At 40.6% G+C, this 17997-nt stretch overlaps 1 protein-coding gene across 5 annotated transcripts in view; it reads right to left on the bottom strand.

The window, feature by feature from the left end:
• Positions 1-8208: 8208 nt before the first annotated feature.
• The window catches only part of ALKBH8 (alkB homolog 8, tRNA methyltransferase), a 48415-nt gene continuing 38626 nt past the window's right edge, over positions 8209-17997 (bottom strand). For all 5 annotated transcript variants that reach the window (XM_027677293.1, XM_027677294.1, XM_027677296.1 and 2 more), the window contains 3 exons: positions 17725-17990; positions 10101-10250; positions 8209-8900 (listed from right to left, as the gene is read on the bottom strand). In XM_027677293.1, coding sequence (XP_027533094.1) covers positions 8328-8900; positions 10101-10250; positions 17725-17990 — 989 coding nt within the window. In that variant the 3' untranslated portion in view covers positions 8209-8327. The remainder of the gene's footprint in view (positions 8901-10100; positions 10251-17724; positions 17991-17997) is intronic.

Raw genomic sequence — 17997 nt, 5'->3', positions numbered from 1 at the left:
CATTAGGGACTGATGAGTGTTTTAGCAGTCAAATATGATGAGAAATGTGTTGCTTCATCTTCTACTCTGCACAAAGCATCAAAGATGAACTATCTGAGGAGACAGGATGGCTCAGCAACAGACTATGAACTATTTTCATTGTAATAATTTCTAAATTCTCTCTAGGCCTTGGAATCACAGTTTCAGTTTTGCTCTAAAGTCTGAATAAGACATCACATGAAGAAGCACAAAATCATTTACAAAAATACATATTTCACATTAATTTATTCTACTTTGGTTCTATAATTTTCCTTTTAATTTAAATTTCAGTAGGAATATAAGACAAAGACATAGCTAAGAATAAGTACATCTATATAGTTGATTATTGTGATAGAAGATTGATTTTCTTTTTTAGATAAAGGGCATTAGTTTTGTAACAACAGTAAGTTTGTCATTGTGTTGAAGTGATAATACAGAGCATTTTTGAATTGAAAGGAGAAAATCAATTACTGATACTGCGATGACACATCTCTCCACCTTATTCGCTTGTGAATTGGATATTTCCTGCCTTTGCTTTCATAAAATCAAAGGAAAAAGTACTGCTCTCATTGGGGTTGCTGTTTTGTAATGGTAAAGCACAGGCAGAGCCTGCTTAAGGGGAGAAACAATTTTCACATCAGAGCATTTGCTCTGTGTCCCTGATCCAGTCAGTACCCAGATGTACCTCCATAAAGCTGCCTATATGGAGGGGCTGCCTATGGGGAGGTCCTCATGCTCGCAGACCTACAAGCACCTCCACTCCTCTCTCATGCTACATCAGGCCTGGTGTATCCAGCCTGCTGGCTAAGCCACCTACCTCAGAGCCTGATCCAGAGCTCACAGAAGGCAGAGGGGCTACTGTCCATCAGTTCCCAGGAGGCTTTAAGTAAAGTCCTAAAATAAAATGCTTAGATCACCTTATTTACCAGAAACGAAGGGAAAAAGAAACAGACAGGACAAGGAATCACACTCGATTGTCTCTGGCAATCCTCTTGTGTTATCCTTCAAATCCACAATATCATATATTTGATATTATGGCAAAGTCACAGGTCAGACTAATTTAAACAAGGCCACCTTTAAAATAGCTTAAAATCATTGCAAAGTTTCTAAGAATATTACAGTATTTGCATACCAGTGGTGGCTTGCTGCAAATGCAGAAGGGATACTATGCAAAATGAAGTCAGCTGGATAAAAACTATCTAGAGTTTTGCTGTTGACCTGAGATATAGGCATCAACATAGATATTTTTACAGTTAGGTGAGGTGGCTCAGCCTAGAAATTTGTATCTAGCTTGTGAACAAGAGCACCATCAACATTCTGCATTCAAAGCTGTCTGCATTCAAAAAGCATCTCTGTAGCAAATATCTGGTGAGGAGGCAGGCAAGAGAAGGAAAATTATTCATTTGTGGCCATTTGAGATGTCAAGTATGGCCTTTCAGAGAATTTGGACAAAGCAGTGCAATTCTGATTCTGCCTCAAGAGGACACATATTAGTTAAGGCAGAGCAAGTTATTTGCATAAGAAATAAGGGTCCAAATGCTGATGTTGGCAGTGTAATCACTTCATATAAAGTACATTAACACACATAAAAGAGATTTGCAATGATGAATGAAATGTCTTTACCTTTTTTCTTCCCAATAAATTATAGAAAACCATAGTGACACACAGAAAGTGATAATGACAAGAAATCCGTAATTGTAGCAGCGAGAAGAATACACAAAACCAAGCAAACTGGAGACAGTAGCTATTAATCTTCTTTAGTATTCCTAAACAAATCTTTATCATTTTCATTTTGCAAACAGAAACTGTTTCTGTCATATTTACAGGCATAACAGAACTGGAGTTCTGAAACTAAAATTTTTTATATTCTGGTAAACCTGAAGATTTTGTAATGTATGGAAAATGTTATCACTCTAAATCTCTCATAATCTAAGTGTTTGGGATGGCTCTCCATCCACCCAGTACTGTCAGGGGAATAGTTTGTAAAATTCAGAACATTTGCTGTATGCAATGACAGCTGTGTGACATTTATTCCTGGCACATGGTTCCCCAAACATGCTCATTGCCATTCGCTTTATATGGAGAATGTCTCAGCTCTGCTCAGGAGAGACTTACCTACACATGACTTGCCATGTAATTTTCAGAAGTTCTCTTTATCCTGTATGCACACCAGCAGCTCATTATCACTCACACTGATTGCTGTTTTTCTAGCCTGTATTTAATATCTGATAGTCATTTAATTATTCCAATAGGATCATAGCATTTAACTGATCACTATTAGTCTCCACTCTCTGCTGTCATGCTCTATTGATATTAAGCTGTAGTTTCTATTCACCATGTTCTTCCCTATAACCTCTTTTATAATCTCCCTGCTTTTCCATCTCTTAGTAAGTTAAAGCAACTTCCTGACTTCCTACACTGCCTTATAACTCTTAAGAGACTGAAATATGATTTAGTTACCTTATATCCAGTATCACCATGAGTGTGATGGAAATCAAATCTCTCAATCAAAAGCCAGTAGTATCAAGATGCACACTTTAATCTTACTAGTGCATATGAAGCACATCTGTATTTGTATTTATATGGACTAGAAGTTACAGCACATTGTTCTAAGTCTTCATCCTGCTTCAACATTTCCTACCATGCAATAGCTTTTCCAGAAGAAAGAAACTGGAATGCTGTTTGCTAGCACAGCAATGTGTGAATTCCTTGTCTTGATGGTTTATAATTCAGCTGTCGCTTCTTAAAAAAGATTAATATAAACATTTCAATATACTCAGCAAAAATTAGGAGAGACTAGGCAAAGCGAAAGCTTAGGAGGGGCTCAAATACCATCTCCTGCCACTTGGACCCTCAGTACATATCCCCATGTGTCCATGGAATAACCCTGAGCTGGGGAGATCTTACCTGTCTCAGGCCTCTTTACTCCTACAAATTGTGTCTAATGTAATTTTTTTCCTTGAAGCCATCTCAAACAGAATTTTCAGCATAACCAAGAGATGGGATCTGCAGTTTAAGACAAGTGTCAATCTGCCTTTGCTGCTGAGGAACAAGCCTATGGAACCAAACCCTACGTGAAATACAGCAGAAGAGGAGCAGCCAGCTGCACTCGCACTGGGCAAACAAAAACAGCACACACCTCAGAGAATGTACAAGATAAGGTAGAAAGAGATAAGGACACAGACAAGAGGAGCAAGGATCACACAGCTGTGGGACAGGCTATTAGTAGCACGCCGCTCCAGTATTTTCTAGGCACGACTGTGTAGGAAATAAATAGGATGGTTTTATTACAAGCAGGGGTTTCCATGGTTGCCTCGTGCTGGGGCACTTGGGAGCCTTTTTATTTAAAGGATTGGAGAACTAATTTGTGGTCAAGGACTAGTGGACTGCTTGTGGTTCTACTTGAAGTTGCTTATTGCTGCTGCCTACTTGCTGCTACACACAGTTCTGCTTGGGGTTGCCTATTGCTCTGCTTATAGTTCTGCCAGCTTACTGCTACTTCTTGTTACTTACTGTCTGTTTGCTTACTGTTACAGTGCCAAGGCGAGTGGGGAAGAACTTAAGGTGGTGAGACCAGCTTGGGCTCACTGCCAGGGAACCATGCGGCTGGGGGCAGGGAAACAACCTGATAGGTGGATGAGGACAACCAATGGACTGCACCAGAAAGCAAAGACTGCCTTTTAAGAAAGAAAAGAGCGAGGCCTGGCGTGGGAGGAGCGAGGGAGTGGTTATGCTAATCGAAGGGTCTTAAAAGGGCTCGTCCCTCCCATCCAGGGGTGATCTCGAACCAGGTCATGAGTTCGTGCACCCAGCCTGCTGTTAATAAAGTTCTTTGTTTCACTGTATTTGGCCATCTTTTAAATTTTAATTAGAGATATTTCTCAGAACTGCAAAGGAGAGACATAAGGGGCCAAGATAGTACACCCTATTAACCATACAGAAGGCAAGGCAGAAAAATTAACGTAATCCAAATTTTGAAATTTGCAGAAATATGGACCCAGTGATAAAAGAAATTTGTGGGCTGCACATTGAAGCCCCTTCCAGATTGACATAAAACAGGTAGAAACAGACTTAACCAGCCAGTCCAATGGCTGAAGCATGGCTTGCCATAGGGAAGAGTACTTAAAATTTTTCCATATTGGCTTTTTTTTATGTTTTACCTAAAGTATAAAGCTTTTTTGTATTGTTCTGTGCACATGAAAATGTCTTTTTTTCCACATACAGAACTTCACTACAGACATCCACAATTTCTTCACCACAGATTTCAATAAAACCATGCTGGAAATTGTTGGGCACAGAAAAATAAAGATCTTGACAAACTTCACTAAAAATAGAGAAACAGTTCTGGAATACTAACAAACACTAAACAGGAAAAAAAAAACAGCATACCACCAAAACAGGCAAATAGCAAACTTAAGACTTCTGTTGCTCAGAAAAGACCTAAATATTCTCTTAGAATGATCATTTGGAAGCTTCACCAGAAATAGGTTCTCAAGTAGATTTTGATGTTTTGATCAAAGACTGACTTATAAATCTATCAAGAATACTTCCATCCTATTAAAACTTTTTGAGAAGTTGAAAAACGGCAAATTGCCTTTACTACTGCATTCTCCTCTATGCTGCCTTCATACAGCCTTGGGGAGCAGTACAAAAGCTCATCTTCTGCTCACTGTGCCAAGGCCAGTCCTTCAAACTCTCTGAAGAGAAGCTGTGGTCCCTGTGCAGCTTTTTGTGGTTCTCAGTGAGCAAAGCAATGCAGTCAGTATGTTGTCCTGTGCCATCTGCTGCCCTAAACCTCTCCTTGCTAAGGTTAAGTTGAGCGCTTCAAGGGAAATCCAGCCTCTCTGAGGTCTGAAGGAGTTTTTGTGACTGGCATGGCTGCACCAGGACATCACTCTTGTAACTCTATGAAGTTAAAAGAAGTCCTCCATGCTTTGCAGGTTTCATTTTCTGTCTGCCCCTGGGACAACAAATCACGTCATTGTTTCTGTAGCTTTAAGCCCAGGGATGCTCTGAAGCACTTGCTTTGTCAGGACAGGACAGTGCAATATTTGGTTCAATGCAGGGTCAGGCCTGACCTGGGGTAGCCTTGGCGGTCTCTGGAACAGGAAGCTGGGAATAAAGGAGACAGGGAGCCCCAAAACAGCCACCTCTGGTCACACCAGACATTTGTCTGCATGTGCCCGGAGCCAAACCAAGGGTCATATTTGGGCCAGAGCAGAAACTCCCACCTCCCTACTTCTGGGTGGCTGAGGCACTTTTGAGGATGATTGGGACATCAGGGAGGACTGCCAAAGGAGGGCATTTGCATTCACAGCACAGGTCATACCCACATGGAGTTTTGCTCTCCTTTTATCTTCTAGACTGCAAATGAATAAGCATTTAAGTACACTTGTTATTTAAATAAGGCCAAAAAAGGAACATAAGTACTATGAAAACCACTGCACTGTGAAACCTTTAACATTTAAATCCAGCTGTTCACCTTAAAGAGTTTCATCTCATTACACTTCCAGGAGGTAAAAAGGGGCAAGTGAATACTGCAGAGGGCAGCTGCGGAGGCACGTAATTCTGTGTTGGAAGAACTCCTCAGTAAACCTCTGCAATACATTTTGTTAACATCAACGTGCCATCCTCCCTTGTCATTTTCTCCTTCACTACTTGATTTCTCTTTGACCATCTGAAGAGGCTGCCTGACTTTAATCAAAGAAATGTTTCATAACATTTCCAGAGGATGTTAGAGTACTTTTAACTCTTTTAGCGTCTTTCAAGAGCTGACATGCTGCTGTGACCATCCTCCAACTCACAGCCCACAGAAGAGCCAGGAAAACCCTCTTTGGTAAGGAGTTATGTATTGCATGTTCAACCCAGTGTGCCTGTTCAACCAGCATTGCCCAAGCTTGTGTTCTCCATGCCAGAACCTTGTTCCAGAACCAACATCTGCTGAGACCCATCACCATCGGGCTGCCTGGGACACGGAGAGTAACACTTTCTGCTCTGAGCTAGGGTGAAATGAATTGGAAATGCTGCTGTGACTTAGCATTCGACTGTTCAGGGTTTATGTCAACTTGATGCATTCAAGCCCCAGGTTAGAACACTGCTTAACCTTGTGCCCAACTCAGAGCCAGCAGTGAATTTGGAGGCAGCACCTCTGAGCTATCCCCAGGCAGAACAGGAGTACATGGAGGAATCGAGCACAGCTGCAGACTCGATTCCTAATTTGTCACACAAGGTCAAGATATGGCAATGCTTCAGACTGTTTCAAGCAATGCTTGTGTTTCTTGCCAGCACACTGTATATTCTTACAGAAAATGCACCTACAGGCAAATGTACAAACAGCAGCTGCCATGTGCTCAGCAAGAGTCCAGACACTAGCAAACACAGGGCCGTGCAGACACAGAGCTTGAGAGATGTAGTCTGTGGTCCTCCTACTTTATTCTACGTGAATGCAATTCACATAATCACAAATAACAGGCAGCTCAATTTAGTGAGTCAGTCACTGCACAGACACCTAGCAGAGGCTGTCCCTGCCCTCTCTCACCAGGGACACACTGACATTGTGTGGCACTGTGTCCTAGCTCTGCTCCCACAGTCCAGCTGGGAACTGGGTGCATTGCTGCACTCAGACACGGTGTCCCAGTACTGAAGCCAGCTCAGAGACCTTGATGCAAACCATGCTTCCACCTATGTGATATTCCTTGAATGCATGCAAATCAACTCCTGAACGTGCACAAGCAGGCTCACAGCCACAGATAAGCTTCCATGTAGCCCAAAGGAAAGAAATCAGTTAGGACAGGGCTACATGGACAACATGTGCAGCTCAGGAATGAGATCTTCCCCAAGGGCTCTTTGGAAGCAGATAGTGAGCAAGACATATGCCAGGTGAATTGTGGCAGCAGCAAACTCCTCTCTTACCACTGTCATTCCCATCAGGCTTTCTCCATTATAAGAGAGAAATGGTGACTGCGAGCAAACTGCCAGCACAGCAGCCTTTAAACTGTGAGGCAGGCAGGAGTAGGCCAAGGGCACGCGGCTGATCTCCAGGTTCTCACATGATTTAGGATGGGCACCTCGGTTTAGATGCCATCAGTTGCAGCAACATGATCTGCCTATACCATAGGTCTTGCTACAACTATAGGTAATAAAGCAATATAACAGGCAGCTTAGCAGCCCTGGTTTCCAGAGGCACCAATAGCCACTCACTCTGCAAAAGCCAGCACAGTATATTTTAATTCTAGAAATGCATTGCAGGTGGCACTCCCCTTGGATAGCACAAGAGTTGTGTTAAATAAATTGTGCTAGTCATTGCAGACCACAGCCAAAAGGGCTGCTGAGTCAGCCAGCCCAGCATCAGTTCCTCTCTACTCCAGTTCTTTGCTCTTCTGAAATGCAGTAAATAAAACTTGTTCCACTGCCAACTTTTAGAGGTTGAAACTACCCTGCAGAAAATCTGCACCAATATTGCTTTCACTTTAATATATTTCCTGGTTTTTTTGCCAGGGGGATCTAAGGGTCACCCCACAACACAAGTCCTGGTGCTACTGGCACAGAGACCTGTGCTCACAGGAACACAGGCATCTAGCAGCGTTGGCCAGGGTATTCCAGCTGGGCAACTCACACCTCAAAGGAGCTTTCAAACAACACTACAATGAAGAGTTACGGAAATCTGGGGAGTGACAGCATGAATTGTGGGTGTTTGAGAGTCAAGGAAGAGAAAAATGGTTGTGGTATCCCCACTGATTTTCCAGTTCCCTTTGAGGAAAGCATTATTACCACAACCAAGAGAGTAAATTCTAAACTGAAAGAGATCTATGACCCCTCATGGACACCAAAACAGGCAGGATCAAATTTGAGGCAATGTTTTGACTCTTCACCCAAACTACTTCACATGCCATTCATTCCCTCCTCCCTGGCCCACAGTTTTACACAGCAAACAGCTCTGTTTTTCCTGCCCAGAGCTCCATTCCAATTACCTGTGGGCTGCAGGGAGGCCACTATAGCTACACCACTATAAACTGGTGTAAGAGAAGGGAGAATCAGGCCCTTTGTCTTTAAAAGCTCAACACTGATTTGCATGGTCAGTATTTTCCCACTTAATCCTCTCCACTGTAATTCACAGCAGTAAACACTCTACAGATGTAGTATCTGAATTTGGCCATTATTTTGTTAAAATATACACACAGTGCTAGCCACCATTACTAATTCAAACACAGTCTTTATTCTGCTATTTTTAAAGAGGCAATAGCTGCAGCCTGCATTAAAAATACCTTTCACACTGCAAAAAACAAAGATAGTGAAGGAAACACCACAGGCTACAACTTTTCTAGAATCACACACCAGTTTCCCTGATCATAGTAACTCTTTTGAACCCTCACACAATCCAAGGATCTGCACACTGCTTCCAGTTCCCCTTCATAGAATACATGGTAATAGCGGTGGAAAACAGGGCTGACTTCTTGTGATTCCTTGGAGTCAGCTGGAACCAACACTGTATCAACACTTTCCTCTTTCTTTTTAGTACCACCTTTCAGGTGCCAGGGAACCAGCAAATCTTGAGACTGAAAGGAGGTTCGGTTAGTGTGAACAGGCAGTCTGGAGTCTGCTCCTACTGGCCTTGCATCACAGCCTTCGTCCTTCAAGTCATTAATGAGTTGGTCAGAACATGCTGAGTCTTGGCTGCTGCTTCCAGGCACTTGATCAGTAAGCAGTATCTGGGTTGTGCCAGTATTGATTTCCTTTTCTTTGCCTTTACTACCATTCTTTTCCTTAAGGTATTTAGACTTCTGGTTTTTGTATTCTTGTTCCATTGCCCAGACATAAATGAGTGCCATTCCACCAGGTCTTAGAAGCCGAGCTAGTTCACGGATAGTAGCCAATCTCCGCTCCTGGAAAGGAAAAGCAGAAACGTGAAGCTAGTACATAAACAAAAAGTAAGGAGAATAGCAACAACTCCTCCTTACTGTCCCCCCAAGATATAATAAAAATTAAAAGTAAGGGATTTTTTCACTACTCATTTTCATTCATAATACAGTCCATCACTATGCGCAAGCCAAGATGTTTTTCTAAACACACTTCTCACTGAAACACATCTTCACCACAAGGGTGGTCAAGCATTGGAACAGGGTGCCCGGGGTAGTGGTGAAGTCACCATCCCTGGAGGTATTTAAAAGACATGTAGATGTGGCACTTAGTGACACGGTCTAGTGCTGGACTTGGCAGTGCTGGGTTAACAGCTGGACTAGATAATCTAAAGGTCTTTTCCAACCTAAATGATTTTATTATTCTCTTTCCACTTGAAAATAGTCCTGTGCTGAGCCTCACAGTCCATCTGAAAATGACACACACCTCTTTAAGAAGGTTATTCATTATTTAAAATCCCAGATTCAAATCTACCAAACCTGATGATGCACACCCTAAGTTTGCAGTTGAAGGAGTCAGATTTACAGCTTAAACACAGGTCCTCTGACCACCCAAACAAACACATCAGCCTTCTCCAAAACAGACTTCTTTCTACTTTTTTATACTGGATTTGGAAACATTTGCTGCATTTCTGGTATTGAGAGATCCATGGGGCCCCAAGATGGCTTCATGGTCTAGAAGCTTGTTACCCTCACGCAGTTCCTGCCAGGAGAACTTTACACAGCCCAGAGATAAAGCAGACCAGTGAGCAGTGTCCCTTTCATTCAGTGATGGAAAATGAATGCACAGAGGGAAAAAACCCAAAACTACAAGATCTGCCCAAGAACCAAAGATCCGAGCCAGGAAGAAATATAGCTCCTGACTCCCAAAGCAGAGTCCCCTTCTCCTATGTCATTAATTGTAAGCAGACAAAAAGGAAACACAAACATTTAGACCAAAGCACCAGGAGGAGCAAAGGCATCTGACAAGGAGAGAGAGAACGTGAACAGAAAAGTCTAAGAAGAAGCAGTAGCTTAGCAGCTTAACTCTGCTCTGACAGCTGCTTACACTGAATGCAAACCTTCAACTTCTTCCCATTTTGGTCTTCCCTTATGCCTTCATTGTAGCATTAGCAATTCTGCACAGCGGTACAGCAGTACAGTGGAGCACAGGGAGGGGTGACTTACTGCTGTTGAGAAATGATGTATTACAGCAATAGAGATGCAGGCGTCACAGGAACCACTGCGTATTGCCACCGACAGGGCATCACAGACAAAAGCCTGGAAATGTTTTTCTCCACAAATATCCACCAGGTTTTTGCTGCGATCACAGCCAACCTAGAACAGAAAGTGTTTCATTAAGCTTTGCATAAGAGGATAATTACAAGACTGGAAAATGATTTTTACTTGATGCTTACAGTAATAGAGTCATCACAGTCTCCTACTGAGGGAACACATTTTAGTTTGAAATCAAAACAAGAGCGAGAGTGAGAAAATAGCCTTAAGAGGAATATATGGTTCCCAGGTATAGACAAGAAGAAAACAACCCTGATGCTAACTTAAAACAAAGCTGGAAGACTGGATAGTAGACAGCTCATTATACCCCCCTGATTTTGAACTAGCTTAAGATGGACCAGGTTTCAACCCAACTTTTCTTCAAAACTAATTCAAGGTATCTTGAAATCAGCAAAATGAGAGGTGACCTAACCTCAGTATTTTCTTTCCATTTCAACTGCCATTTGTTAACTTGACAACATTTGAAGCACCTAAGTACTGAACTAACAAAAGCTGATCTACTAGTGCAAATGACCATCTGGTGACTTCGGTAGCATCACTAAAGTATGTCATACAGCGTCACTGATCACAACCAGGTTTTCTCACTTTCTCACAACCAGCACTTCTCATAGTAAGGAAGTGCTCAGATACAGTCTTCTTACCCCTCAGTATCATGATCCACAAAAAATTTAAGCACAACATCATATTCCAAGGTTCTGTACAGTCCAGGTGAAATGACCCCTACAAACCATTTCAGAACACCTCATAAAACATCTGGGTTTTGCCCCTTTAAACTTTGCCCAGTGTCCATGTCAAAGACAGCAAGACTTACCATCTTCGAAAAATCAGCATCTAGAAGAAGCTTTTTTACATGCTTGCAAAAAAACAATAAATCCAAAATGATCAATACCCTTTCTAAAAGAAAGAAATAGAGTGAGGCATGCACCACCCTCATTTTCACATCTGCCATGCACACTGAATACTCTAACCAAAGCCCTGCTACTAGGTTGTATATCGAACTCTGCTTGTATAAGAATATTAAATTTATTTTTGTTTTCAATGACCAGCAACAAGTAGATAGCAGAGAACAGGTTCAAAATACTAAATAATTACTGCTGACAATGTTTATTGCATTCAATACTGAAAGAATACTAAACCATCTTTGACACAAGAAGAATAACAAACAACTTGCTCTGCTTAATCAACCCAGCAGAGACAACAGTACTGCTAAAATTAAAAATCTCTTTTGAAGTGATTAAAATATATTTATTTTCCATCATAATTTTTCATTTTATCAGTTCAAATCATTTTATCTTTTAGCCTACCATCACAGTTTTGAAGAAAACTAGAATTCTGTTCCACTCTTATATCCTGAAAGCTTCCAGATGAGCTGCTTTCTAGTCAGGTCCCTGACTTTTGATCCAACGTAAATGAAACAGTTGTGAAAATGCCAACCTGACAACACAAAATAATCCTCCACAAAAGTAGCACTATGAGTATGTACATATTGTCCTGCCAGTTAGCAATAAAAAGACCTGAAAAGATCAATCCTAGCATTGCTTTCTTCCCATGTATTTCTTCGCCTCTCACATTTACTGAAGCACTGAGTGAATTAGAGTTGTTCATGAATAAAAAAAAGAAATTCGTGTTTACTTGCAAGTAAACATAAATCCCCATCACTTCACACTGGAAGCCAACTGAAGTGTCTTTAAATTACTCTGGCAACCTGCATGTTGGCAATTGCACACCTCATTACTGGTGCCTTTAACTACTTCTGCAATTAAGACGTTAGCTTGCAGTACTTAATAATAAAACTCAAAGGACCGAATTCACTGTTGGCAGAAGGAGGGAGAATACTACTTGCAGCTTCCACTGACAGCAAGCTTTCCCAGAAAGAATTGCTTTGGCCCTCCGCATCTACAGAGAAAACAGGTTGGATAATGGAACGCAATCCCCTGTTCCCAAAATGACCTTGAAAAGGACTACAATGTATGTTGATGAAATCCAATGAACTGAGAATGAGAACAAAGGCATGACTGCCAGAATGCAAAGTCCTCATTTGCATCTAAATTATATCAAATATTATGAAGTCAGGCTTACTTGTATTGTCATACTTACTAAAGCCAATGTTCACCCACAGCAAAAAGATGCTGTTTTGCAATGAAAATGGAGACCTTGAAATAGATCACTTTGAATGCGCAGCTGCTCTAAAATAGGTATCTTAGCCTAAACTTTATGTGGTTTTAAATGTAAACATGCTAATAGGTGCTATGCATATATGCATAAATGGTGAACACAGGAAGTCACAACAGATGCCTGGTGCAGAAGCTAGGAAAATTTAGAATTCTTTTACTAGTATTATCTCTGTATAATATTTTAAAATAATTATAATCACACATTCCTGCATTTTCTGGCTTACAAGAGACATGCATTCAGTAAAAACCAAAATACATTGGTTTCAGTCACTTAGAAAACAATAAGCTATCAAAACCCAGATAACTTTCGTGGTGCAATGCCAGCTTACAGCTGGAAAACGAGCCTATCTGTGGTTTTTATGAGTACAGAAAACATTTATAGGAAGGGCCAGAGATCTCAAACTCAGCTTTTCCCAATTCCGTTACTAACTGATTTCTACATTCTAAAGCATGCAGAAGCTTTGATGTGATGAAGCTTCATTTACAGAAAAGAGTTCAAAAGACTGTTTTAATTAACAACAGGTTTACTTTTCTCTCTCTAATTAAATATGTATTCAAACATTTAAAAAAACCAACCTCAAAATATAACTGGAAAGCTTTAATTTTTGCCAGTTCATATCTCTAATTTTTATGCTCAGCACAGGATATTTATTGTCCTTGCTGACATCTTTTCCAGAAGAGTGGAGAAAGGTAGATGAATTACTATTAGTTCAGTGTCCAAACCCAACCAAATCTAGTAGATCTCTTGGAGAGACAAGCTGTATACATTTTAACAGTTCTTTATTTCTTATTATCTATGAGTCTTCTCAATCATGTCTTATACCTGTTTTCCCAGTTTTCCAAATCAAATTCCTTGCTCAGTCCCATCAATTTCTCATATATATCTCAAATAGCATGGTTGACTATTCAGCTGCATCTACTCTTAGTGAGTCGACCTCTCAGCAAGTTGCTCTACTCTTTTTAGTATTTCCCCAAAGGAGGCTGGCTTCTCAGGCTTCTTGGATTTTTCACCAGGCAACCATTCCCACAGTCCTGCTTTTTTGGGAAGTACCACCACCCTTGTCTTCACTGCTTTCTGTGATGTGGACAATAGCACACAGGAGCACCAGAATGGCCACAGAAACCTATGTACTGTGGCTGAAATCCACTTGGATTTCAGGCATTGATTTTCATTGTATCTGCATCCAACTCTTACATTAAGCCAGGAAATATTAGTATGGAGGCCTGTGACTCTGTATCTAGAAGCCCAGCAAACACAAAACCTAGGAAAGAGGCAACCGTGTGTTGTCATTCTGGCAAACCACACCCACTCTGGGCATGCTGGGTAACACAAACCTTGAGAAAATAAAAATAACAAAAAAAGACCAAGATAGAAGAAGGGAGGGAGAAACAAATATAACACCTGTGATTTGTTTGAGTTTGCAGCAGCCCTGTACTGACTTCCTGGGAACGGATAACACAGGTAGATATCCCATCCTGCTCTCTCATGTTTCTAGGCACCTTCATATCCACCGTTTCAGCCAGGGGTAGCTAAAGTAAATTTTATAAAATCTACTTAACACAATGGTTTTGAATAGATCATTAGGGGGAAAAACACCCTAAATAAATCGCTTGCTTTGTAATGGTGTTGCAAATCTGCAAAAGATAAATTCTCTTGGAAGCTTAAATATAGGTAAAGACAGGTCGAGGTTGCCGACCATCATATATTTTCTTTCTACATTATCTCATTATAACTAACCTAGTAGAATTAGTTCATTTAAGTATCTGGAAACCTAATTTATTGAGCACATTAGAAAGTGATGAAGAAAACAACATCTAATTCTGAAATCCAGCCACCAAATGGAATTATGTGGCTCCCCAGAGAAATACCTCAGCTATAACTAATAGCATGAGAACCTCAAGGAACAAAATTACATTCCAGCAAACACACACACACATAGAAAAAAGAGATGCCAGCACAACCACAGCAAGACAGACAAATCTCCTTGCTCCAGTTGGTCTGAGTCAGGCTTTTAGCATTCCTTTCACGTAGTGTTTTGGTTTTCCATTGCATATAGCCAGGGTGTCTCTGGAAACAAAGCACTACGTCTAAGACGCACAGTTCATTTCTCAATGACAAAGCAACAGAACCAAGCTGAGCAACTCAGCATTCATTTATGTTGCTGTTGCCCAGTTCCTTCTGAGCTCTCTTCCCAGATCTCTTATCAATTTAATGACTGCTATCCATTGAGAGAAAAGGGCAGGAAAGGTTCCTCCGTCTCAGTTGCTAAAATATGATGAACTTGCTCCAGGTATACCTTTACTAATTAGTTTTGTCCTTCCTGCTTTTACTTTCTACTAGTAAGTCCTTGGGAGAGAAATCTGTTCTTAATAAGTATTAACCCAGTGCAACTAAAACCCACCCAACATTATGCAACCATATCACAGCAAATATTAATCCTCTCTCTTCCCCACACCCTGGAAAAATCAAATTCTTATAAAGTTCCAGTGAATCCCAGTTTGGGACAATAATGCAGAAAACAGAGATGAACATCTCGCAGAAAAAGGGTGTCTTACAAGGTCTTGTGAAATATAAACTATATTACCAATTTCCTTTGAATGACACACACTGCAGAAATAGGAACGTCTGTATTAAAGCAAATAACTTTGGCTCCTGCATAGCCACAATTTTTTTCCTAGCATCACTGTTCTGTCAAGGAGAGTAATTTCTTTACATATAAAGAAAAAATATCTACCCAATAGCATTTTCAGTTGTTTGCAACTGGATTTCCCACCAGTTTATTACTTCAATTAAAAATGTAAACCACAAATTTGAAAGGTTTCAATGTCTTTCAGTCACACTCCAGCCCTGTGAGGATGCTGAACGTTCTTTCAGGGATTTACACATCACCACACCTACCCGAACACTGGAAACTAGGAGACAAAGCTAAAGCTCATAAAAATTGATGAGATCCTTATAATAATGTCAACTGGCTCTGGAATGAAACCCTTGTGGTAATGGGGGGAATGGCTAAGGCTGAGACACAGCATTCCATAAAAGCCCTGCTTACAAATATGAATATTAAGCTTGAAAGCACTTAAATAAAATCTGTTAAAATAATTCCCCCAAATGAGGTTGGGTGGGGAGAGAATTGTGGATAAACAACCCTAAAACCATGTCTCTCTTCAGCATTCATTCAAACAATAAAAAAGCTGGGCGAGACAGAAAAAAAAAAGTAATCTAAAACTCTATTAAATTCAACCTTTCTCCAGTTTTTGTCCTAGCTACATCAGACATGGATTCCATCTCTAACTCAAACATTCTTAATCTGAATTTATTTGTTATGAAATTGCTGCTCTTTATTGCTGTTTTCTCATTGTGCCAGAATCATGCAGCCATTACGGCACTGTCACTTTTGCTGAGCATAGAGGGACTCGTGCATTTCATTGCCACACAAGGATACTCAAGTGGATAAGGCTGTATGTAACCATCCAAAGAAACTGAAGCAAATACAATAGCATAGGCCAAAGCAGAGATATGTTCAGACAGTGCCTGATGCTTAAAACCACCAAGAGAGCTACCTTAGCTTTGATCTACCATTAGCACTGCTACTTAAAACATAAAAGCAAAAAGTATCCTTTACAGCACCTTGCTTGCTTTCAGGAAGCAGTTACATCCATCCTCCTGGGACTCTGTGCTGACTTGTAGATGAAATAAGCAAACGCAAAGTCTAAAGTCTGTCTCCACCAAGAACAACTACTTGTCACCAGGGGAAAATAAAATGTTGAGGGAGGCCAACTGAATGAAGCAATTCCCAGATTCTGTTTTTCAGCTGTTTTCTCCCTTTCACTGTTATTTTTCATGTTTTGTCTTTTTCCGGCAGACACATAAGGAATGAGGTAACTCCTAAAGTAATAGAGGAAAGGGGCTGGCTTTCCTTTGACTGACAGCTGATATGTGATCTTTCTTTCCCTTAGCCGGTTAACTGTGGGCTCCAGAAAACAGATTGGTGCTGCCAATTTTGAAATACAGCACCTTGCATTGATTTCACCTTAAAAGTCTACCACAAACCTCCACAAGTGCAATTTACCAAATTCATTCTAGGACCAGTTCATGGTACCCTGATAAAAGTTGCTCCTCTCTAGTTAGGTATGCTGACTTTTTTTTATAGCAGTCGGGAGTGAAAGACTGAAAGGTACTGAACGTTAATAATTATATGCAGGCTACAGCAGTCAGGCATAAACATACCTACTTATAAATTACTTGATGTTATTCCAGCCTATAAGAACAGTAAGGGAAATAAATCCATTACTAATACAGACAGGGTTGTAAATAACAACTTATGTTTTTAGCTGAATATAAACAGCAAGAGAGAAACTCCTGAAACAGACAAACAACTCCAACTTTTATTATCAATAATGAATGCTTTGCTCTACATAGAAGTTTTCAAGACTGATGGATTTCAAAGTGTTTCACAGTACAAGCATGTGAAAAAATCAGACAGATCTGGAACAGGGGAGAGCAGATACCATGATGCACACTCCTCTGAGATTTTTGGGGGGTTGAAACAACAGGAAGTTTGTCTTTTTTTATTCCAAAAAGTCTTTGAAATATTTGCAATAAAAACTATCTCTTGGTTTATATTTGTATGTGCTTCATCTCTCCCTGATAGGAAGAGGGAGAAGTAAAACTGGACTAAGTACAGACTGTGAGACAGGGAAAGAGAGAACATGAGCAAGAATTATGTCAGAACTGTCTAAAAGTGAAGAAAAGGGAGTGAGAGAAAGACCAGAACTCTGTACCAAAGTTGAGACTTCCCTGTGAATTTTTTGTTGGCATATTTACTGGGCCTATGCACAGAGCCAGAGGTGGGACAGCCAAACATGACATCATTCACAAATGAGACATGCCACCAGGCCAAAGGGAACTGAAGAGGATATGCGAAAAATAGTGTCGCCCATGGAGATTTCAGGGACATGTAGATTGCATTACCTGTGCACGAGCCAAGTGAAAAAGTTCTTGGAAGCATTCAAATTGCCCAACCATTTTCTCTTTTAACAAGTTTATTCAACAACAAAAGGCTAAACCATCCGTTACAATTTTTCAATCCATTGCATTCATTACTATTTTTTTATTAACATATTTTGAATTGCAAAGCAAAAGTGGCTTTGAAAAAAAGAAAAGGGTAATGCACATAATGAACGCATGTGGAAACCTAACACAATTGGCAATTGATCTTGGACCAGGAAACAGCTTTCTGTTCTTGGCATTCTTCCCACAACTGAACTTCCAACATGCTACAACTACCTGACAGAATAAACACTAGAACCAATGAAAGGAAATGACAGTAGCTACTACTTACCATGTACAAATCCTCACTGATGCCTAGATATTTCCCATTACCACAACCAATATCAGCCACTATTGATCCTGTTGGCAGGGACCTGAGAAACTCTACAATTCGGGGCCATGGGCTATGCCTGGTACTGCTGAAGTGTGTGGCAATCTCTTCATACACCTTGTGTACATATTCTTGCTCCAGCTTCGAGGCCTCCATCTCATTGTGGGGAAATGAAGGTTGTACCAGTCTTTGCTGTCCTTTCTGGCTGTCACAGACAGATGAGTAAACTAGATA

This window comes from Neopelma chrysocephalum, unplaced genomic scaffold (assembly GCF_003984885.1).
Source record: "Neopelma chrysocephalum unplaced genomic scaffold, ASM398488v2 Primary Assembly neopelma1_43, whole genome shotgun sequence".
NCBI classification, from domain to species: Eukaryota; Metazoa; Chordata; class Aves; order Passeriformes; family Pipridae; genus Neopelma; species Neopelma chrysocephalum.
Note: the sequence above shows the minus strand (reverse complement) of the source record. Positions and strands in the feature narration are given on the sequence as shown.